The 24,581-nt window shown below is 44.3% G+C and overlaps 1 protein-coding gene and 1 long non-coding RNA gene across 2 annotated transcripts in view; one reads left to right on the top strand and one right to left on the bottom strand.

Moving 5' to 3' along the window:
- The window catches only part of LOC309552293 (uncharacterized protein C15orf61 homolog), a 29,998-nt gene extending 9,044 nt beyond the window's left edge, over positions 1-20,954 (top strand). The window contains exons 2-3 of the mRNA XM_082253188.1: positions 19,912-20,250; positions 20,726-20,954. Coding sequence (XP_082109314.1) covers positions 19,914-20,250; positions 20,726-20,853 — 465 coding nt within the window. The 5' untranslated portion in view covers positions 19,912-19,913 and the 3' untranslated portion in view covers positions 20,854-20,954. The remainder of the gene's footprint in view (positions 1-19,911; positions 20,251-20,725) is intronic.
- LOC309552212 overlaps positions 1-24,581 on the bottom strand; it is a 603,675-nt gene that overhangs the window by 98,658 nt on the left and 480,436 nt on the right. The gene's annotated exons all lie outside the window — the stretch shown is intronic.

Here is a 24,581-nt window from a genome sequence, read left to right as displayed (position 1 = left end):
AGTACTGGCTGTGTGGTCCATGTGACAACAATCTCCCGTATTCTTCATATATCTGGGCTATGGGGGGGAGGGGCATAACGGAAGCCTTTTCTGAACAAGAAAAAAAATCCAAGCCCGGCTACATTTTGCAAAAACACATCTGAAGTCTCCCAAAAGCATGTGGGAAAATGTGTTCTGGTCTGATGACACCAAGGTGGAACTTTTTGCCCATAATTTCAAAAGATGTGTTTGATGCAAAAACACTGCACATCACCAAAGGAACACCATACCCACTGTGAAGCATGGTGGTGGCAGAATCATGCTTTGGGGCTGTTTTTCCTCAGCTGGAACAGGATCCTTAGTCAAGGTGGAGGGAATTATGAACAGTTCCAAATACCAGTCCATATTGGCACAAAACCTTCAGGCTTCTGCTAGAAAGCTGAACATAAAGAGGAACTTCATCTATCAGCATGACAATGACCCAAAGCATCCATCCAAATCAACAAAGGAATGGCCAAGCCAGAAGATTCAAGTTTTAGAATGGCCCAGACAGAGCCCAGACCTGAATCCCATTGAAAATCTGTGTGGGGATGTGAAGAGGGCTGTGCACAGGAGATGTCCCCACAATCTGACAGATTTGGAGAGTTTTTGCAAAGAAAAGTGGGCAAATATTGCCAAGTCAAGATGTGCCATGCTGATAGACTCATACCCAAAATACTGGAATAAAATCAAAAGGTGCTTCAACAAAGTATTAGTTTAAGGGTGTGCACACCATATTTTAGTTTTTTATTTTTACTTCCCTCCACCTAAAATATGTCAGTTTGTTGTTCAACTGAGTTTTTTTTATTTATACAGTGCCTTACGAAAGTATTCGGCCCCCTTGAACTTTGCGACCTTTTGCCACATTTCAGGCTTCAGACATAAAGATATAAAACTGTCATTTTTTAACAAATAAAAAACTGAAAAATTGGGCGTGCAAAATTATTCAGCCCCTTTACTTTCAGTGCAGCAAACTCTCTCCAGAAGTTCAGTGAGGATCTCTGAATGATCCAATGTTGACCTAAATGACTAATGATGATAAATAGAATCCACCTGTGTGTAATCAAGTCTTCGTATAAATGCACCTGCACTGTGATAGTCTCAGAGGTCCGTTTAAAGCGCAGAGAGCATCATGAAGAACAAGGAACACACCAGGCAGGTCCGAGATACTGTTGTGGAGAAGTTTAAAGCCGGATTTGGATACAAAAAGATTTCCCAAGCTTTAAACATCCCAAGGAGCACTGTGCAAGCGATAATATTGAAATGGAAGAAGTATCAGACCACTGCAAATCTACGAAGACCTGGCCGTCCCTCTAAACTTTCAGCTCATACAAGGAGAAGACTGATCAGAGATGCAGCCAAGAGGCCCATGATCACTCTGGATGAACTGCAGAGATCTACAGCTGAGGTGGGAGACTCTGTCCATAGGACAACTATCAGTCGTATACTGCACAAATCTGGCCTTTATGGAAGAGTGGCAAGAAGAAAGCCATTTCTTAAAGATATCCATAAAAAGTGTTGTTTAAAGTTTGCCACAAGCCACCTGGGAGACACCAAACATGTGGAAGAAGGTGTTCAGTTCAGATGAAACCAAAATCGAACTTTTTGGCAACAATGCAAAACGTTATGTTTGGTGTAAAAGCAACACAGCTCATCACCCTGAACACACCATCCCCCACTGTCAAACATGGTGGTGGCAGCATCATGGTTTGGGCCTGCTTTTCTTCAGCAGGGACAGGGAAGATGGTTAAAATTGATGGGAAGTTGGATGGAGCCAAATACAGGACCATTCTGGAAGAAAACCTGATGGAGTCTGCAAAAGACCTGAGACTGGGACGGAGATTTGTCTTCCAACAAGACAATGATCCAAAACATAAAGCAAAATCTACAATGGAATGGTTCACAAATAAACATATCCAGGTGTTAGAATGGCCAAGTCAAAGTCCAGACCTGAATCCAATCGAGAATCTGTGGAAAGAACTGAAAACTGCTGTTCACAAACGCTCTCCATCCAACCTCACTGAGCTCGAGCTGTTTTGCAAGGAGGAATGGGCAAAAATGTCAGTCTCTCGATGTGCAACACTGATAGAGACATACCCCAAGCGACTTACAGCTGTAATCGCAGCAAAAGGTGGCGCTACAAAGTATTAACTTAAGGGGGCTGAATAATTTTGCACGCCCAATTTTTCAGTTTTTTATTTGTTAAAAAAGTTTGAAATATCCAATAAATTTCATTCCACTTCATGATTGTGTCCCACTTGTTGTTGATTCTTCACAAAAAATTACAGTTTTATATCTTTATGTTTGAAGCCTGAAATGTGGCAAAAGGTCGCAAAGTTCAAGGGGGCCGAATACTTTCGCAAGGCACTGTAGATCACATTAAAGATGGAAAAAGTTCTGAAATGATTTATCTTTGTCTCATTTTTTTACATCACAGAAAGTTGACATTTTATCAGGGGTGTGTAGACTTTTTATATCCACTGTGTATCATAGTTTGTGGACTGTATAACTTTCCTGCAGACTAAATATACACTGATTTGGGTTATTTTCACCAAAGAAATGTAGCAGAATACAAATTGGCCTAACGTTATGAAGAAGGATTTTTTTATTTGCAAAATTTTATAACCGAAATGAAGAAAAAACACTTTTTTTTTTTTTTTTTTTTTTAATTTAGCAAAAAATAAAAAACCAAGTGGTGATTAAATACCACCAAAAGAAAGCTCCATTTGTGTGAAAAAATGATACAAATGTCAATTGGGTACAGTGCTGCATGATCGTGCAATTGTCGTTTAAAGTGTGATAGCGCTGAAACCTAAAATCTGACCGCAGGAACGGGGGTGAAAACGCCCGGTATTAACCGCTTTACGACCGCCCGCTGCAGATGTACTGCGGCAGGCAGCTGCTCCCAGGCAAATCGCTGTACATGTACGGCACTCATTCTCAGCAGGCTAGGGGAAGAGCGCTTGCCGCCGGCGGCACGCTCCCGCCCCCGCTCGTCAGTCGGGAAGCCGATGTAGCGGTCAGGCGGCTCCAATTGCTGTCTGCCACCCGCGATCGCTGACAGAGAAGGACGGTCGGCTGTTGTAATCACAGCTGACCGTTCTCCCTGGAATGATCACAGAGCCCCTGTGATCCTTCTATATAGGATCACATGTCTCTATGGTAATTTCACAAACCCCGCCCCCATACAGTTAGAATCACTCCCCTAGGCTCACATTTAACCCCTTGATCACCCACAATGTTAACCCCTTCCCTGCCAGTGTCATTACAGTGGCAGTGCATATTTTTAGCACTGATTACTGTAGTAATGTCAATGGTCCCCCCAAAAGTGTCAAAAATGTCAGTCAGGGGTCCGATTTGTCCGCCGCAATGTCCCAGTCCCGCCAAAAATCGCAGATCGCCGCCATTACTACTAGTTTGTAGACACAATAAATTGTCGCTCTTTTTTTGTTTATAGCACAAAAAATAAAATAATCACGCAGGTGATCAAATACCACCAAAAGAAAGCTCTATTTGTGGGGGAAAAAAAGTATAGCGTCGCACAACGGCGCAATTGTCCGTTAAAGTAACGCAGTGCCGAATTGCAAAATAGGGCCTGGTCATTAAGAGGGCAAATTCCTTCCGGTCTTAAAGTGGTTAAAGAACTTCTTCAGTCTACAAAAAAAATTTAAGTCAGCAGCTACATATACTGTAGCTGCTGACTTTTAATAAAAGGACACTTAACGATCCAGGGATGCAGTGACGTCCTCACCATGGCCAGTTCTTTGCCGTTCTTCGGGTCCCTGGTGCCAGCATGTTTACTGTGGGAAGCTGGTTGCGACTTCTTGTGGTTTCACACAGCGGGCTTCCCACTGCGCATGCATGAGTCGCGCTGACCCACAGCCCCCTGGGACCTGTGACGTGTCTCAGAAGGTTGCTGGTGGGGGGGTTAAGTGGTAGTGAGTTCACGCCCCTGATGACGTTTTCGCTGACAAAACGTGTAGGGAGGTTAGACGTGTGACGTCATCGCGCCCCCGGATGTGGTGGCCATTTTTTAGGTTGGAAACAAACGGTTTCCAGGAGACAATCAAGATTTTATACTTGCCTAAATGTGAGTTGTTTTACTTGAGCATTTGAATAAATTCATCCTTATTTGAACGTACTACTCCATGAGGTGTTCCTCTATATTTATGAGCCACACAAGTCTTTGGAGAAATGTGAAGAGGATATAGTGCCATATATCAAGGACCCCTGGGGAATGAATGGTGCCTGTGTTCCAACTACTAAGGATAGTGTCATGCCTTTTTGACCTTCTGTACAGGAGGTCCACATCTTGGGGTAAGAGGCAGTGTGTTGGGTGCTGGCTTTCTTTGGATCTCTACTTGAACAACCCTCGCACTCGCTTCTATGATTACATCTGATCGTATTAGATTTGTTGAAATTTCATTTTATTTTTAGCTCTGCACTTTTCTTTGTATACGTTTTGTCAGTGATGACGTCATCAGGGGGCGTGAACTCACTACCACTTAACCCCCGCACCAGCAACCTTCTGGGACATGTCACAGGTCCCAGGAGGCTGTGGGTCAGCATGGCTTACGCATGCATAGCGGGAAGCCTGCTGTGTGAAACCACAAAAAGTCATAACCAGCTTCCCACAGTAAACATGCTTCAGCCAGGGACCTGAGGATCGGCAAAGAACTGGCGGGGGTGAGGACAGGAGATGAGGGAGGGAGGAGGACGTAAAGTGGAACTTTATAGGCCAAGTTCCACTTTTTTTATTTTTTTCCGGCGAAGTTCCACTTTAAACAAAATTCAACTTCTGTGTCTTACAGAAGAGTGAAGCTGGCTGTGGATAGTGCCCAATCAGCAGGTGCCCATACTCTCCAGGCATACCGGGTCTATGGAGGTGTCCCAATGCATAAAGCAGCATTTAAAACCCAACAACCAGAGATTATTTATAAAAACTGTAGAAAATGAAATGTTGGGTTGTTTCTCGTAGCAACAAATCCGATTTTATTCCTTTTTTGTGTTTTTGCAAATTTAGGAAATAAAATCATTATCTGGTTTCTATGGTGACGCCTTTATCTCTTTCTTACTGTTTTTCCATACCAGCCACAACGTTGCTTTAAGTGAAGTCGGAGGCGAGCAGGAAGCCTTGCCGCGGTGATTTTCTGGTAGTCGCTGAGCTGTGCAGTCTGATAATTAATCAGCTTCCTGTTTATTTACTGCACTAAAATGGCAGGTGCTGCTATTTATTAATCACAGGAAGACATAAACAAGGCCGGCTTCACCTTCGTAATTAATAGAGCGCGATTCTTCTCCTTTGTGCGCTAATAAAGAGATGTGGAGACTGTTAGCAACTTTCATGTTTAACATGGCTGCTTAATGAGCAGCAAAGGATTCCTCATATTTTATTCCACTTAGAGCTGTATATTGTGTTATTGAACTCTTGCCGGCTTCCGGCTCTTGCTTCCTTCTGTGTCCAAAGTGTTTTCATGTTACCTTTGGAAATGATCAATACAGTGTATGCTGATCTGCAAGAAAAAGGAGAAACGGAGGAAACATCATCACCTCTTCTTTCATGTTGGAGGAGAAACTGAAGAAATGTCATCACATGTTTCATGTTGGAGGAGAAACGGAGGAAACCTCATTACATCTTCTTTCGTGTTGGAGGAGAAATGGGGGAAACGTCTTCCATCTTCTTTCATGTTGGAAGAGAAACCTGAGAAACATCATCACATCTTCTTTCATGTTGGAGGAGAAACGGAGGAAACCTCATCACATCTTCTTTCATGTTGGAGGAGAAATGGGGGAAACCTCATCACATCTTCTTTCATGTTGGAGGAGAAACGGAGGAAACCTCATCACATCTTCTTTCATGTTGGAAGAGAAACCTGAGAAACATCATCACATCTTCTTTCATGTTGGAGGAGAAACGGAGGAAACGTCATCACATCTTCTTTCATGTTGGAAGAGAAACGGAGGAAACGTCGTTACATCTTTTTTCATGTTGGAGGAGAAACGAAGGAAACGTCATCACATCTTCTTTCATGTTGGAGGAGAAACGGAGGAAACGTCGTCACATCTTTCATGTTGGAAGAGAAACGGAGGAAACGTCATCACATCTTCTTTCATGTTGGAGGAGAAACGGAGGAAACGCCTTCCATCTTCTTTCATGTTGGAGGAGAAACGGAGGAAACCTCATCACATCTTCTTTCATGTTGGAGGAGAAATGGGGGAAACCTCATCACATCTTCTTTCATGTTGGAGGAGAAACGGAGGAAACCTCATCACATCTTCTTTCATGTTGGAAGAGAAACCTGAGAAACATCATCACATCTTCTTTCATGTTGGAGGAGAAACGGAGGAAACGTCATCACATCTTCTTTCATGTTGGAAGAGAAACGGAGGAAACGTCGTCACATCTTTCATGTTGGAAGAGAAACGGAGGAAACGTCGTTACATCTTTTTTCATGTTGGAGGAGAAACGAAGGAAACGTCATCACATCTTCTTTCATGTTGGAGGAGAAACGGAGGAAACGTCGTCACATCTTTCATGTTGGAAGAGAAACGGAGGAAACGTCATCACATCTTCTTTCATGTTGGAGGAGAAACGGAGGAAACGCCTTCCATCTTCTTTCATGTTGGAAGAGAATTGGAGGAAATGTCATCACATCTTCTTTCATGTTGGAGGAGAAACGGAGGAAACGTCATCACATCTTCTTTCATGTTGGAGGAGAAAAGGAGGAAACGTCGTCACATCTTTCATGTTGGAAGAGAAACGGAGGAAACGTCATCACATCTTCTTTCATGTTGGAGGAGAAACGGAGGAAACGCCTTCCATCTTCTTTCATGTTGGAAGAGAATTGGAGGAAATGTCATCACATCTTCTTTCATGTTGGAGGAGAAACGGAGGAAACGTCATCACATGTTTCATGTTGGAGGAGAAACGGAGGAAACCTCATCACATCTTCTTTCATGTTGGAGGAGAAACCTGAGAAACATCATCACATCTTCTTTCATGTTGGAGGAGAAACGGAGGAAACGTCATCACATCTTCTTTCATGTTGGAAGAGAAACGGAGGAAACGTCGTCACATCTTTCATGTTGGAAGAGAAACGGAGGAAACGTCATCACATCTTCTTTCATGTTGGAGGAGAAACGGAGGAAACGCCTTCCATCTTCTTTCATGTTGGAAGAGAATTGGAGGAAATGTCATCACATCTTCTTTCATGTTGGAGGAGAAACGGAGGAAACGTCATCACATGTTTCATGTTGGAGGAGAAACGGAGGAAACCTCATCACATCTTCTTTCATGTTGGAGGAGAAATGGGGGAAACGTCTTCCATCTTCTTTCATGTTGGAAGAGAAACCTGAGAAACATCATCACATCTTCTTTCATGTTGGAGGAGAAACGGAGGAAACGTCATCACATCTTCTTTCATGTTGGAAGAGAAACGGAGGAAACGTCGTCACATCTTTCATGTTGGAAGAGAAACGGAGGAAACGTCATCACATCTTCTTTCATGTTGGAGGAGAAACGGAGGAAACGCCTTCCATCTTCTTTCATGTTGGAAGAGAAACGGAGGAAACGTCATCACATGTTTCATGTTGGAGGAGAAACGGAGGAAACCTCATCACATCTTCTTTCATGTTGGAGGAGAAACCTGAGAAACATCATCACATCTTCTTTCATGTTGGAGGAGAAACGGAGGAAACGTCATCACATCTTCTTTCATGTTGGAAGAGAAACGGAGGAAACGTCGTCACATCTTTCATGTTGGAAGAGAAACGGAGGAAACGTCATCACATCTTCTTTCATGTTGGAGGAGAAACGGAGGAAACGCCTTCCATCTTCTTTCATGTTGGAAGAGAATTGGAGGAAATGTCATCACATCTTCTTTCATGTTGGAGGAGAAACGGAGGAAACGTCATCACATGTTTCATGTTGGAGGAGAAACGGAGGAAACCTCATCACATCTTCTTTCATGTTGGAGGAGAAATGGGGGAAACGTCTTCCATCTTCTTTCATGTTGGAAGAGAAACCTGAGAAACATCATATCTTCTTTCATGTTGGAGGAGAAACGGAGGAAATGTCATCACATCTTCTTTCATGTTGGAAGAGAAACGGAGGAAACGTCGTCACATCTTTCATGTTGGAAGAGAAACGGAGGAAACTTCATCACATCTTCTTTCATGTTGGAGGAGAAACGGAGGAAACGCCTTCCATCTTCTTTCATGTTGGAAGAGAATTGGAGGAAATGTCATCACATCTTCTTTCATGTTGGAGGAGAAACTGAGGAAACGTCATCACATGTTTCATGTTGGAGGAGAAACGGAGGAAATCTCATCACATCTTCTTTCATGTTGGAGGAGAAATGGGGGAAACTTCTTCCATCTTCTTTCATGTTGGAAGAGAATTAGAGGAAATGTCATCACATCTTCTTTCATGTTGGAGGAGAAACTGAGGAAACGTCATCACATGTTTCATGTTGGAGGAGAAACGGAGGAAATCTCATCACATCTTCTTTCATGTTGGAGGAAAAACGGAGGAAATGCCTTCTATCTTTCATGTTGGAAGAGAATTGGAGGAAATGTCATCACATTTCTTTCATGTTGGAGGAGAATCGGAGGAAATTCACAAATCGCATCTTTCATGTTAGTTTACTGTGCTTCAGACTTGAGGGGGGACAGACTGGCTAGAATGTAGCTAGTGGAAGTAGAAAATGCCCCAGCATCTGTGGGAGTAGACCATTCTCCAAACATGGTGGTCAGTGAGAGGAGGAACAGACCCCCAACTTTGGTGTTATTGGGAAGAATAGCGCCCCATCGTTAATATCAGTGGGAGGAATAGCGCCCCATTGTTGGGGTCAGTGGGTGGAAAAGCGCCCTGTTGTTGGTGTCAGTGGGGGGAATAATGCCCCAATATTGGTTTCAGCAGGGGAAATAATACCCCATCATTGGTGTCAGTGGGGGGGGGGATAGTGCTCCAAGGGACAGATAAATGCAAGGTAAGGCCCCTAGTTTGGAGACCACTGTCCTAAAGGATAGAATCCTTTCAAGCCTTATGCCTCGTACACACGCAACGATTATCGGCCGACCGATCGGCCGTCTTTTGTCCAGTGTTGTTGTGTTGGTTGGAATGTGCTCTAGACTGCACACAAATTTTCTCGGCCAACAAAAATCAACTTCAGAAGTGATGTCATGTGATGGTTTACTTTACACGTGCTTTTTCTTCTCTGAGCATGCCCAGTCTTGCTCATCAGATTTTTGTCTGCCGAAATCTGTACTGACGGAAAATCGGCCGTTCTGTTGACGGCCAACAAAAATTTTATAGCATGCACACCAGATTTTGTTCGGCCGAAAAGTCGGAGTCGGTTGTCGGAAGCATCATACTAACAAGCCGACAATCGGCCGATCGGACGTTTGGCGAAAATTCACGGCCGACAATCGTTGCGTGTGTACAAGGCATTAGTGAGGCAACTTAATTTTGAAATCCGTTTAGCGGGGTCAGTGCCCAATAGTACCTTCATCAAAGACAAGTGTAAAAAGGAGTTGCTTCTGGGAACTGAGCTTGCAAAGCATGCCGAAACTGTATATAGTGGAACATTGTGTTGGGAAGGAGAACTCAGCTTACATACTATCATGAACTTACTGAAGACTGACACTCTTAGCCCCCTAAAAAATAGATTGTATGGGTATATGGACCGGATGAGATGGATGCTCACAGACTAATGTTTGGTACCTCTCGAGGCATGGGACAGCTGGGCAGCAAAATAATATAGATCAAAGTCGGGTAGGGCTGCAGGTGAAGACTGTAGTCCCATCCACTACCACAGGAACTCCATCTTTTGTACGTTGAGGGCAGAGGCCAGCCGCACTCTGCTCTGTTGCCAGCTCTTCTGGTGGGTTGGTGTCATCATTCTGGGGCACCAACTGCTGCTGGGAAGGGGATTCAGCTGCTCTATCTTCCTTACCCTCATCTGGTGGTTGGGACAACCTTTCTCTGGTACTGTCTCCCAGATGAACTGATCCTGGCTGGGGAGGGAAGACTGTTTCCTCCTCTCTGACTCACTGTTGGGGAGGGAGGACAACAACCTCCCCTCCCTTCTCACCCTGGGCCTCTAGAACTGCCACAGGTGTGGGGCAGAGATCATTGACTCTCTGTCCGGCTGCCAGCGCTTCAGCTGGGTGTAGAAGCTTCACTTCATCAGCTTGTCGCTGGGGCGAGGGGCCGATTTCCCCTACTTCCTGGAACTCTGTAGCTGTTGCGGGTGCTAGGCAGAAGTTGGTAGCACTCTGCCCTGTTGCCAGCACTTCTGCTGGAAAGTAAACTGAAAAGTCAGTGGCTTTGCACACATCTTCCTGGGTCACCAATTGTTGCAGGCAGAGGTCAGCAGCAATAGGCCTAGATGCCCGCTCTTCTGCTGTAGGCTCACTGGGACGTTCCTCCTCAGCAGAAAAATCTATTAAATCCCCAGTCTTTGGAATTGCTGAAAGTCTAGGGCATGGGCTGGTGGCACTTGGGCCCAGTGCCAACACTTTGGCATATGACTTATCACCCATAACATCCTCTGATGAAAAGTCAATTACATCTATGATCTGTGGTTGGGGAATGAAGATGGTTTCCTCTTCTCTCATACCTTTATCCGGTGGCTGGACAGACGCATTCCTCCATCCATGCTCGTCCTGTGCAGAAACAGGTTCGTCCAGGTGAGTCAGCACTTGCTGCATCCGCCATAAGACATCCGCATCCAAGACCGTGGGTGCAGGTGAGTGTAGCAGACGTCTGTAAGCAATCTCCAGCTCCCATTCCTGAACGGCCAGAAACTCCATATCTTCCAGTGCCCAGAGCACTTCCGAGATGTTCAGAATTCTTTCTTTGTAATCCATAATTTCTTCTGTCACTCCAAATCGTTCCCAAAGTTAGGGTCCCTGACAGCTTCTCGTACAACAGTCCCCGGCCGCCGTAGCCAAAGTCTTCCGTTGGGCTGTCATCCGCTATCCAAGGGCATGTTTGGGATAAATGCCATCAGAGGGCTCTATAGCTCTCTTCCAACCGCATCTCTGCCCAGACCAGCCTGCTTAACTCAACTGTCTGCAAATTGTGCAGTGTAGCTCCCAAAAACGGCTCCCACAATCCATACTGCGACCAGTACCTTTTCCGGATGGAGGTAAGGATTTTTCCCTGGTGGTGCTACTCACGGGCTAGGGTTACCTTCCAGGGATCCAAGCGCACAGAATCATACCATCCTAGCAGGACCTGCTCTGACACTGGTCCCCTGTGCTGTATCTGCATCTCTCGCAACCTCCTCACGAATTCCTCTTCCATGGCGGCTGATATCTGTACCTCTCCTCTTCCTATGGGCACGCTGCATGGGTGTTAGCTTGCTCCATAACGTAACCGGTGTCTCCGAGAGCTGCTTCTCCTCGCACTAGGACGCCATCCCACCGCTTGCCACCAATGTAACAGATCAACCGGCACCCCGACTGGGTACCTCCGTTGACGGATGCTCCTAGTGCTTTCCGAGGGCACCAAGCACTCCACCAGACACCATAACCACCTCAGACCCCACAAACTACCGCAGCTTGGTTGGGGTCTCGCCGTCTCCTACCCACCCTGGACCTACTACAAGGCTCCAGGTTCCAGTGGGTGAACCTCTCTTTCCCCAGAGAGTGAAGCAGGATCAAGCTCTTACGAGAGCTTAGTGATTATCCAAGGGAGTATGAAGATCATAGCAATCCCTTGTAGCAGATTCCCCCATTAAGAGACAGCACTCTAGATTGAGGGTGAAAAAGAACTCTTTATTGAACAAGAAACATACTTTTATACAGTTTTCCCCCACAAGGTTACCACCCAGGTGGACCTTGTGGGGAACAGGACATGACATTCACAATCCAATAGAAACAGAGTTTTACACTCAGTCATTCCCATATGGGTGTACACAATCCCTCCCCTCTGGCTGATTACATCATCATATGCAGATGAAATTGTATACAGAAACCGAATTAACCTGAACTAATTATCTAGCCATCTGGACAGAACAATGTGAGGTCAATGGGACAGGCACAATCCACATTCCAGCTCAATAGATAAACAATAGGAAGAGACCCCAGTATCAGTCTGTCCGTCTCCTACATTCCAGTACATGGAATACACATTATCTCATTACACAAACAATAGGGAAAGCCTGTCTGACATTAAAGAACATGGAATACACACATTATTTAAGAGTCTACAACAGTCTAAGTCTCCCAGTGTAAAGTGGGATTAAATCTTCATATTTCTATATGAAGATATTGCTGACAAATATTACTGTCCCACTTGAAGCAATCCAAACCATTAAGTATCTGTTTTTCACTTCCAGTGACGGTACTCACCATCACTGGGCAAGTATGTTACCCCCTCCTGACTCCTGAGCTATGTACGTTACCCACTCCTGATCCCTGAGCTATGTACATTACCCCCTCCTGACCCCTGAACTATGTACGTTACCCCCCTCCTGACCCCTAAACTATTTACGTTACCTTCTGCTGACCCCAGAACTAAGTACATTACCTTTTGCTGACCCCAGAACTATGTACGTTACCTTTTGCTGACCCCAGAACTATGTACGTTACCTTCTGCTGACCCCAGAACTATGTACGGTATCCCCTCCTGACCCCTAAACTATGTACATAACCACCTAACCTACTCCTGACCCCTGAACTATGTACATTAGCCACTCCTGACCCCTAAACTATGCACGTTACCCCCTCCTGACCCCTAAACTATGTACGATACCTCCTAACCTACTCACGGCCCCTGATCCATGTACATGACCCACCCCTGAACTATGTACAATAATTACTCTTGACACCTACATTTTGTACGATAGATACTCCAGACACCTGCACTTTGTATGTTACATACTTCTGACATCGGTGCACTGTACAAATTTTAAACCTCTGCCACTGTTAGCACAATTTTTCCACACCCACATTTCTCCACAACGCACACTGCCCATCCACGGGCTCAGGCTCTGACCCTGTCCAGTAGGCTATATGGGGCCCCATGATTTCTAATGGAGGCGCTGCCTGCAGGTGAACCAATCGCAATAAACTACGATATACTGAGGCTCCTTGTCTGCATGTGATGCTCTATGTCTTTAAAACACATTTGCCAGGAGGATACACCTACAATAAATGTTTGGTGAATTTTAAATACACTGAACAAAATTATAAACGCAACACTTTTGTTTTTGCCCCCATTTTATATGAGCTGAACTCAAAGATCTAAAACTTTTTCTATGTACACAAAAGGCCGATTTCTCTCAAATATTGTTCACAAATCTGTCTAAATCTGTGTTAGTGAGCGCTTCTCCTTTGCAGAGATAATCCATCCACCTCACAGGTGTGGCATATCAAGATGCTGATTAGACAGCATGATTATTGCACAGGTATGCCTTAGGCTGGCCACAAAAAAAGGCCACTCTAAAATGTGCAGTTTTATCACACAGCACAATGCCACAAGTTTTGAGGGAGCGTGCAATTTGCATGCTGATTGCAGGAATATCCACCAGAGCTGTTGCCCGTGAATTGAATGTTCATTTCTCTACCATAAGCCGTCTCCAAAGGCGTTTCAGAGAATTTGGCAGTACATCCAACTGGCCTCACAACTGCAGACCACGTGTAACCACACCAGCCCACGACCTCCACATCCAGCATCTTCACCTCCAAGATTGTCTGAGACCGGCCACCCGGACAGCTGCTGCAACAATCGGTTTGCATAACCAAAGAATTTCTTCACAAACTGTCAGAAACCATCTCAGGGAAGCTCATCGGGGTCTCGACCTGACTGCAGTTCGTTGTCATAACCGACTTGAGTGGGAAAATGCTCACATTCAATGGCGTCTTGCACTTTGGTGGGGTGTTATCTTCACGGATGAATCCCGGTTTTCATTGTACAGGGCAGATGGCAGACAGCGTGTATGGCATCGTGTGGGTAAGCGGTTTTCTGATTTCAACATTGCGGATGGAGTGGCCCATAGTGGTGGTGGTGGGGTTATGGTATGGGCAGGCGTATGTTATGGACAATGAACACAGGTGCATTTTATTGATGGCATTTTGAATGCACAGATATACCGTGACGAGATCCTGAGGCCCATTGTTGTGCCATTCATCCACGACCATCACCTCATGTTGCAGCATGATCATGAACGGCCCCATGTTGCAAGGATCTGTACACAATTCCTGGAAGCTGAAAACATCCCAGTTCTTGCATTGCCAGCATACTCACCGGACATGTCACCCATTGAGCATGTTTGGGATGCTCTGGATCGGCGTATACGGCAGCGTGTTCCAGGTCCTGCCAATATCCAGCAACTTCGCACAGCCATTGAAGAGGATTGTAATACCCAGATATGACCAGCGCTATAGGGAGCCTAGGTGTAGGAGTCAGGTGTAAGCTGCCACCAACCTACCCCTAGGGACTTGGGGTATGGAAAATATGTGCAATGAGCAGTTGGTATGTGGCGCTACCTGCTCAAGGGGAATATAAAATTTAAAATGATAAAGTGTACTGTGTGTACAGTGCCTTGCGAAAGTATTCGGCCCCCTTGAACTTTTCGACCGTTTGCCACATTTCAGGCTTCAAACATAAAGATATAAAACTGTAATTTTTTGTGAAGAATCAACAACAAGTGGGACACAATCATGAAGTGGAATGAAATTTATTGGATATTTCAAACTTTAACAAATAAAAAACTGAAAAATTGGGCGTGCAAAATTATTCAGCCCCCTTAAGTTAATACTTTGTAGCGCCACCTTTTGCTGCGATTACAGCTGTAAGTCGCTTGGGGTATGTTTCTATCAGTTTTGCACATCGAGAGACTGAAATTTTTGCCCATTCCTCCTTGCAAAACAGCTCGAGCTCAGTGAAGTTGGATGGAGAGCGTTTTTGAACAGCAGTTTTCAGTTCTTTCCACAGATTCTCGATTGGATTCAGGTCTGGACTTTGACTTGGCCATTCTAACACCTGGATATGTTTATTTGTGAACCATTCCATTGTAGATTTTGCTTTATGTTTTGGATCATTGTCTTGTTGGAAGACAAATCTCCGTCCCAGGCTCAGGTCTTTTGCAGACTCCATCAGGTTTTCTTCCAGAATGGTCCTGTATTTGGCTCCATCCATCTTCCTATCAATTTTAACCATCTTCCCTGTCCCTGCTGAAGAAAAGCAGGCCCAAACCATGATGCTGCCACCACCATGTTTGACAGTGGGGATGGTGTGTTCAGGGTGATGAGCTGTGTTGCTTTTACGCCAAACATAACGTTTTGCATTGTTGCCAAAAAGTTTGATTTTGGTTTCATCTGACCAGAGCACCTTCTTCCACATGTTTGGTGTCTCCCAGGTGGCTTGTGGCAAACTTTAAACGACACTTTTTATGAATATCTTTAAGAAATGGCTTTCTTCTTGCCACTCTTCCATAAAGGCCAGATTTGTGCAGTATACGACTGATTGTTGTCCTATGGACAGAGTCTCCCACCTCAGCTGTAGATCTCTGCAGTTCATCCAGAGTGATCATGGGCTTCTTGGCTGCATCTCTGATCAGTCTTCTCCTTGTATGAGCTGAAAGTTTAGAGGGACGGCCAGGTCTTCGTAGATTTGCAGTGGTCTGATACTCCTTCCATTTCAATATTATCGCTTGCACAGTGCTCCTTGGGATGTTTAAAGCTTGGGAAATCTTTTTGTATCCAAATCCGGCTTTAAACTTCTCCACAACAGTATCTCGTACCTGCCTGGTGTGTTCCTTGTTCTTCATGATGCTCTCTGCGCTTTAAACGGACCTCTGAGACTATCACAGTGCAGGTGCATTTATACGGAGACTTGATTACACACAGGTGGATTCTATTTATCATCATTAGTCATTTAGGTCAACATTGGATCATTCAGAGATCCTCACTGAACTTCTGGAGAGAGTTTGCTGCACTGAAAGTAAAGGGGCTGAATAATTTTGCACGCTCAATTTTTCAGTTTTTTATTTGTTAACAAAGTTTGAAATATCCAATAAATTTCGTTCCACTTCACGATTGTGTCCCACTTGTTCTTGATTCTTCACAAAAAATTACAGTTTTATATCTTTATGTTTGAAGCCTGAAATGTGGCAAAAGGTCGCAAAGTTCAAGGGGGCCGAATACTTTCGCAAGGCACTGTATATATGTGTACCTGAATCATATTGTTTTTACCAATCCTGAAGGTACATTCCTAGTGCATATATTGTATACCATCCAATTAGTGACCATATGTAATAAAAAAATAAACATTTAAAGTGCATCATGCTAAGTAAAAAACATTCTGGGTAATTGATAATACCCTCCTAAAAAGTGCTGGGTGCTTGGTGCAAGTGCAGCTGTGCAATTAATAAATAAAATATTTCTTTGTGCTCATGAACTGTGCTGTGTAATACAATATTGTTATATTAATAAACAAATTAAATAAAATAAAAAAATACTCATGCTCATTGTGATATAAAAAATCTCACATCTATTTGCTTCGTAACCATCCACCAGTACTGGGTGATATCCCCCTTTGTGCGGGGGTGTAGTGATTTGATTAGTGAGTGCTGTGATGCTGACCAGTTAAAAACACATATAGGATGTGCTTGGTGTAAGGCAGTGAAGTGTGCCAATTAGTCCATAGCAGGAACAAGCCAGGTGCCCGTGCTAGTGCTGAGGTGCTATTACCTGTGGCCCCCCACTAGGTGTTGCACTCACCCCACAGACGTCCCCTTGCAACAGGGGTGCTAACTGTGTGTGCAAGGTTTTGAGTGAGCTTGCTTCCACGGGGTCCTGGATGTCTGGACTATATGTGGCTGCTGCGGCTACGAGTCCCCTTCTGAAAATCCACTGGGTCTGGCAGACTCAATATACAAGCAGACATTGCCCCATAGTGTAATACGTTTTGTATATTGCAAAGCGAGTGCAGATAAACTCACAGTTAGTAGTTCACCAATCAGTTCAGGGACGCCGGGATGCTTCCGCGTTCCATCGTCCGAGTCCCCTTAACTGGAAATGACGTGTGACGCTGTAAACTCCGCCCTGCGCGTTCCATCACATTGACGCTCCAGATGACGTCGGGAGACATGAACATTCAATTCACGGGCAACAGCTCTGGTGGATATTCCTGCAATCAGCATGCAAATTGCACGCTCCCTCAAAACTTGTGGCATTGTGCTGTGTGATAAAACTGCACATTTTAGAGCGGCCTTTTATTGTGGCCAGCCTAAGGCACACCTGTGCAATAATCATGCTGTCTAATCAGCATTTTGATATGTCACACCTTATGAGGTGGATGGATTATCTTGGCAAAGGAGAAGTGCTCACTAACACAGATTTAGACAGATTTGTGAACAATGAGAGAAATAGGTCTTTTGTGTACATAGAAAAAGTCTTAGATCTTTGAGTTAAGCTCATGAAAAATGGGGGCAAAAACAGTGTTGCGTTTTTATAGTTTTGTTCAGTTTATATACTGTGTAAGTTATGTGTGGTGTGTGGAATTTCATTCTTATACCCCACATCGGTATGATCTCCAGTGTGCCGTAATCGGAATGTCCATTGCCTATTGTGTTCCTTATGTATTTGTTAATCTTCTCTTTTCTCTCTCAGTCATGCTTTTGGCACGGACAGCCCATGAAACCTTGAAAGTGCAAGTGTACCGCGCTATGGGTATAAAAAGTGTGCTAAACCAAAATGCAGCTGTTCAAAAATTGTGTTGATAACCAAATTTCTCAAATGCAAAACCAAATCACAGGGCAAATGGGTATTATTCGTGAATAAATAAATATGTATGAATAAACAATTCCTACAATAAAGTAACTCCTAAAGTGCAACGTGCAAATAGTTGTGCAAAACCTATGTGCAAAAGAGCATACGTGCAAAAACATACAATGCCCCCCCTTGGGGGTTGAATATAATACGTGAAAAAACTGTGAAATAAATATTGCCAGTCAAAATTAAAATACATACAATATTGCTTCTTAAATAAATAGTATCAAAAAGAGTCCAAATGAGTCCCAAAAAAGTGCTGCAGTGCCAAGAGAAAAGTGCACAATCATGCTATCATTCCAGTGCAGTGAATGGTGCCGATTCTCCCCCTTTGAGTGTCCACTTACTGGACAAAGATGACCCCTAAGCTGTATAGCTGAGAAGGGTCAACAGAGCTTGTGTCCCAGTAAGGAACCAGTTGCAGCAATCCTTAGGATCAAGGTGTCTGTACCTTCAATTGCTCTCAATGACCCGATGTATATGTATGGAGAGAAGGATGCTCACAATAGTGTAAATCCGATAAAATATTTATTGATCAAATCAAGAATAAAAACTCACATTTAGCAGCGTGTATACAGGCAGACAATATCCTAGAAATGTTATGCTGTCCTTACCGATTGCGGCGTGCGCTCGGGAGAGAACTCTGTGGTTACGGCGTGCGTTCCACAGCACCGGAAGTGACGTACCGCTAGGACGTAGACCGGAAATTGCGTTGACGCGTTTCGCCTCCTCTTAGGGCGTTATCACAGACGTATTTCCGGTCTGCGGTAATGGAGGTAATATATATATACCTCCACAGCTAATTAGCCTACGTCCACTTCCTGTTCCTGTTGGGTGCACTCGACTTCATTTACACCCGACAGGAAGTTGAGGTCGCCATAATACAGTTGGCTATACATTACAAATACATTAAAAACATTGCTATTATTACTAACAATGATACATCCATTGTACAATAAATCTTAAAAGCACTAGGGAAATCTGCTAATCCTTAATAATAGTGGGAAATATCAGTATTGCCCGACATAGTATGTATATGGACACCAGTGTGCATTATAGATAAGAAGAAATTAATATGTAGTAGTAAAATGTGTCTAATGGGCCAATCGGAAAATACAACAAAAAATTGAATTAAATTAATTTAAATAAAATTAAAATCTTTTTTAAAATCTTTTAAATAGATAAAAAATTTCTTATTTAAAATTTTGGAAATCTTTAAGTATAATTAAAATTGAAATTATCCTGAATATTATATGGTCATAGTATAATGTTAAAACTTCATGTTTAACAATTAGATAAAAAACAGTTGAGGTTGAATTCCACGTTTAATCCCTCAGGCTGCATAGTCTTTAAAAGATATATCCATTTCCCCTCATTTTGAGAGATTCCCTGTTTCAGGTTACCCCCCCCCCCCCTCCAATTGGGCTTTACTCTATCAATTCCACAAAATTTCAGGCCGGAAGGACTTCCGCGTTCCATCTTCCGAGTCCCCTTAACCGGAAATGACGTGTGACGCTGTAAACTCCGCCCTGCGCGTTTCATCACATTGACGTCATCTGGAGCGGCTGCTCCAGATGACGTCGGGAGACATGAACATTCAATTCACGGGCAACAGCTCTGGTGGATATTCCTGCAATCCGCATGCAAATTGCACGCTCCCTCAAAACTTGTGGCGTTGTGCTGTGTGATAAAACTGCACATTTTAGAGCGGCCTTTTATTGTGGCCAGCCTAAGGCACACCTGTGCAATAATCATGCTGTCTAATCAGCATCTTGATATGTCACACCTTATGAGGTGGATGGATTATCTTGGCAAAGGAGAAGTGCTCACTAACACAGATTTAGACAGATTTGTGAACGAGAGAAATAGGCCTTTTGTGTACATAGAAAAAGTCTAAGATCTTTGAGTTAAGCTCATGAAAAATGGGGGCAAAAACAGTGTTGCGTTTTTATAATTTTGTTCAGTGTATATACTGTGTAAGTTATGTGTGGTGTGTGGAATTTCATTCTTATACCCCACATCGGTATGATCTCCAGTGTGCCATAATCGGAATGTCCATTGCCTATTGTGTTCCTTATGTATTTGTTAATCTTCTCTTTTCTCTCTCAGTCATGCTGTTGGCACGGACAGCCCATGAAACCTTGTTACGGATTCTCCTCTTCCCGGTGGGACCCTTCCGTCGGTCTCGCCCCAATGCTTCCGAGGTCCTAACCCAGCACCTCCTCCAGCGGAACCTTCCACCCTGGACCTCCTTCTGCGTGAAGTACAGCGCTGCGAACAACGACCAGTTTGGTTTATCTAACTTCAACTGGGAAGTGAAGGGAGCAAATTACCACATCCTCCGAACGGGCTGCTTCCCATTCATTAAGTATCACTGCTCCCGCGCTGCCCCCCAGGACCTGCGTCTCCTCAACCACTTCTTTACCAGTCTGAAAGCCATAAATCTAGGTAAGTGATGGAGAGATGCTGTAATTACACCCCACACACTCCATCCTGCCTCCCACCCAAGGCTTATTAAATATTTAGCTTTATAAAGGCCATCAATTGTCTTTTCAAACAGAATATGCGGAGCGTGGCTTCCTGTGGCTGCTTATCCATATGGCTGGGATTAATTACTTTGCTTTATTATTGCAGCTTATTAAAATCTCCCTTGCTGCCGTTGGTTAGAACAGCCCATTATGTTAGCGGGTTATTATGGGTTTCATATTAATCGCATTATTATCTCTCTGGCTGCCTTTCATTAGTAAAGCTGCAGAGATGCTTGTAACATAAATAAATAAAATAAAGTTATCCCTTCTCTTCGTCGCTAGCACAATAACGGGGGAGCCGGCGACGGGAGAATGTGGCTGTTGAGCAGAACGTGACGAGATGATGCTGTGGCTTGGGAATTGTTTTCTGATTGGTTCTTTTGTCTACTTGGCAGGGATCCCCACTCTTATGTATGGCCTGGGATCCTGGATGTTCGCGAAAGTAACAGAGACTGTCCATACCAGCAGTGGGCCGGTGACCATCTACTTCCTGATCAAGGAGGATGAAGGAGCTATGTTCTGAGGCTCGATACAGTCTTCTCATAATGTCTGGAATTTAATATTTCCCGCTTTCCTTTATTCAGTAATGTTTTATTATGGGGTGAACCTAGAATAAAATGAAGGGTTTTGCAGCAGGACAAGGTCGGGTTAGCCAGGGCAGGGCCAGACAGTGCCCTGCCCTACCTGACCCTGTCCTACCGTACCCTGCCCTGTCTGGCCTCTCGCCCTGCACTGCTGCAGGACCCTTTATTTTATTACACCACGCAAACGTACATCTTTCCTTTATTTAGAGATGTTTTATTTTGGGTTGAACCTATAATAAAATGAAGGGTTCTGCCGCAGGGCAGGGTCAGGTTGGACTGGACAGGGCAGGGCCAGACAGTGCCCTGCCCTACCTGACCCTGTCCTACTGTACCCTGCCCTGTCTGGCCTCTCGCCCCGCACTGCTGCAGGACCCTTTATTTTATTACACCACGCAAACATACATCTTTCCTTTATTTAGAGATGTTTTATTTTGGGGTGAACCTATAATAAAATGAAGGGTTCTGCAGCAGGGCAGGGTCAGGTTGGACTGGACAGGGCAGGGCCAGACAGTGCCCTGCCCAACCTGACCCTGCCCTGTCTTACCCCGTGCCCCACCCTGCTGCAGAACCTTTAATTTTATTACACCACGCAAACATTCATCTTTCCTTTATTTAGAGATGTTTTATTATGGGGTGAACCTATAATAAAATGAAGGGTTCTGCAGCAAGGTTGGACTGGACTGGACAGGGCAGGGCCGGACAGTGCCCTGCCCTACCATACCCTGACCTATCTAGCCCCATGCCCTGCTGTAGAACCCTTAATTTTCGTACGCCACACAAACCTACATCTTTCCTTTTTTAGTGATGTTTTATTATGGTGGTAAATGTGCCCTGTCTGCCCCAGCCCGACCCTGCCCTGCCTGGCCCCGATGTAGAACCCTTAATTTTATTACACTAAACAAACCTACATTTCATGTGTAATCATTTTTACTATTATTTTCTTCTTTGCTTAGTTTAGTGATGTTTTATTTTAGGAGGAACCTTCCCTGTCCACCTTGACTCTACACCGCCCGGCTCACCTTACCCCGCCCTGCCTGGCCCTGATGAGAACCCTTCATTTTCTTACACCACACAAACATACATTTCATGTGTACACATTTTTACTATCATTTCCATCTTTTCTTTATTTAGTGATGTTTTATTATAGGGGGGAACCTGCCCTGTCTGGCCCGATCCTGTCCCGCCTGGTCCTGATGCAAAGCCCTTTTTTTTTTTTTTTTTAATCCACACAAATACTTAATGTGTAATTGTTTTTGCTATTATTTTCCTCTTGGCTTTGTTTAGTGATGTTTTATTATGGGGGGGAACCTGCCCTGACCCTGCTCTACATGGCCCTGACCCTGCTCTACATGGCCCTGACCCTGCTCTACCTGGCCCTGACCCTGCTCTACCTGGCCCTGAAGCAGAACCCCCCTAATTTTTTATTATAGCACAAATACATTTTATATGTAACAATTTTTACTATTTATTTTCATCTTTTCTTTACTTAGTGAGGTTTTAATATGAAGGAAAATCAACCCTGCCTGGCCTGACCCTGCCCTGCCTTGCCCGGCCCTACCTGCCCCTGATGCTGAACCTTTCATTTTCTTACACCACACAATCATACATTTCATGTGTGATCATTTTTACCATTTATTTTCCTCTTTCCATTAGTGATGTTTTATTATAGATGAAAATCTGCCCTCTCCAGCCCAACCCTACCCTGGCCTGCCTAGCTCAGCCTAACCCTACCCTACCATGCCCTGATTCAGAACCCTTCATTTTCTTACACCACACAAACATACATTTCATGTGTAATTATTTTTACTATTATTTTCCCCTTTTCTTTATTTAGTGATGTTTTATTATAGGTGGGAAACCTGCCCTGTTGGGCCCGGCCCCGTCTGACCCTGCCTTACCTGCCCCTGATGGGAACTTTTCATTTTATTACACCACATAAACCTATATTTCATAACAGTCTTTTTTTGGGTATGTGTATTTATTTTTACTGTTATTTTCCTCTTTGCTTTATTTAGTGATGTACAATAATATTATGGGGTAAACCTGCCCTGTCTGGCCTGACCCTATACTGCCCTACCTGGCCCAGATGCAGAACCCTTAATTTTATTACACCACAGAGACATACAGTATTTCACAAAAGTGAGTACACCCCTCACATTTTTGGAAATATTTTATTATATTATTTCTTGTGCCAACACTGAAGAAATTACACTTTACTACAATGTAAAGTAGTGAGTGTACAGCTTGTATAACAGTGTAAATTTGCTGTCCCCTCAAAATAACTCAACACACAGCCATTAATGTCTAAACCGCTGGCAACAAAAGTGAGTAGAAGTTCAACATGGCACCTCATGGTAAAGCACTCTCTGAGGATCTGAAAAAAAGAATTGTTGCTCTACATAAAGATGGCCTAGGCTATAAGAAGATTGCCAAGTCCCGGAAACTGAGCTGCAGCATGGTGGCCAAGACCATACAGCGATTTAACAGGACAGGTTCAACTCAGAACAGGCCTTGCCATGGTCCACCAAAGAAGTTGAGTGCACGTGCTCAGCATCATATCCAGAGGTTGTCTTTCGCAAATAGACGTATGAGTGCTGCCAGCATTGCTACAGAGGTTGAAGGGGTGGGGGGGTCAGCCTGTCAGTGCTCAGACCATACTGCATTGAATCGGTCTGCATGGATGTCGCAGCTGACCTAGTGCGGAGCCGAGGTCTGCGCTCGGTCCACAAGCTGGGGGTGACCACTGGATCTAGATTATCCAGACTGTCGCCCAGTCCGGCAGTTGATTGTAGATGTCACAGGAAAAATCCAGGAGAAAAAAAATTCTATCTAAATAAAAAAAAAAAAGTTACCAGGACCAAAGATCCCAGCAAGGAACTAGGTCCTTACTCCTGACTAGGCAGAAAAAAATGAAGTGGCTATAGCAGAGAGAGGGAGTATACCCCCTGGGACTGCCCATTGGTGTAACCAGAATTTTTTTATGCCTAGTGTCCTACTCCTGTAGGGGGCAGTATAACCCAATGGTTATAAATAGCAGGAGCTGTATCCATCAATGACCAAAAGAGAACAAAGAATTGTTGCTCTACATAAAGATGGCCTAGGCTATAAGAAGATTGCCAAGACCCTGAAACTGAGCTGCAGCACGGTGGCCAAGACCATACAGTGGTTTAACAGAACAGATTCCATTTAGAACAGGCCTCTCCATGGTCGACCAAAGAAGTTGAGTGCACGTGCTCAGCGTCATATCCAGAGGTTGTCTTTGGGAAATAGATGTATGAGTGCTGCCAGCATTGCTGCAGTGGTAGAGGGGGTGGGGGGTCAGCCTGTCAGTGCTCAGACCATACGCCGCACACTGCATCAAATTGGTCTGCATGGCTGTCATCCCAGAAGGAAGCCTCTTCTAAAGATGATGCACAAGAAAGCCCGCAAACAGTTTGCTGAACCCAAGCAGACTAAGGACATTGATTACTGGAAGCATGTCCTGTGGTCTGATGAGACCATGATAAACTTATTTGATTCAGATGGTGTCAAGCGTGTGTCGCGGCAACCAGGTGAGGAGTACAAAGACAAGTGTGTCTTCCCTACAGTCAAGCATGGTGGTGGGAGTGTCATGGTCTGGGGCTGCATGAGTGCTGCCGGCACTGGGGAGCTACAGTTCATTGAGGGA

The sequence above is a fragment of the Pelophylax lessonae genome (assembly GCF_965119305.1).
Source record: "Pelophylax lessonae genome assembly, chromosome: 4".
NCBI classification, from domain to species: Eukaryota; Metazoa; Chordata; class Amphibia; order Anura; family Ranidae; genus Pelophylax; species Pelophylax lessonae.
The sequence above is the reverse complement of the archived record's forward strand: the minus strand, read 5'-3'. Positions and strand labels throughout refer to the sequence as shown.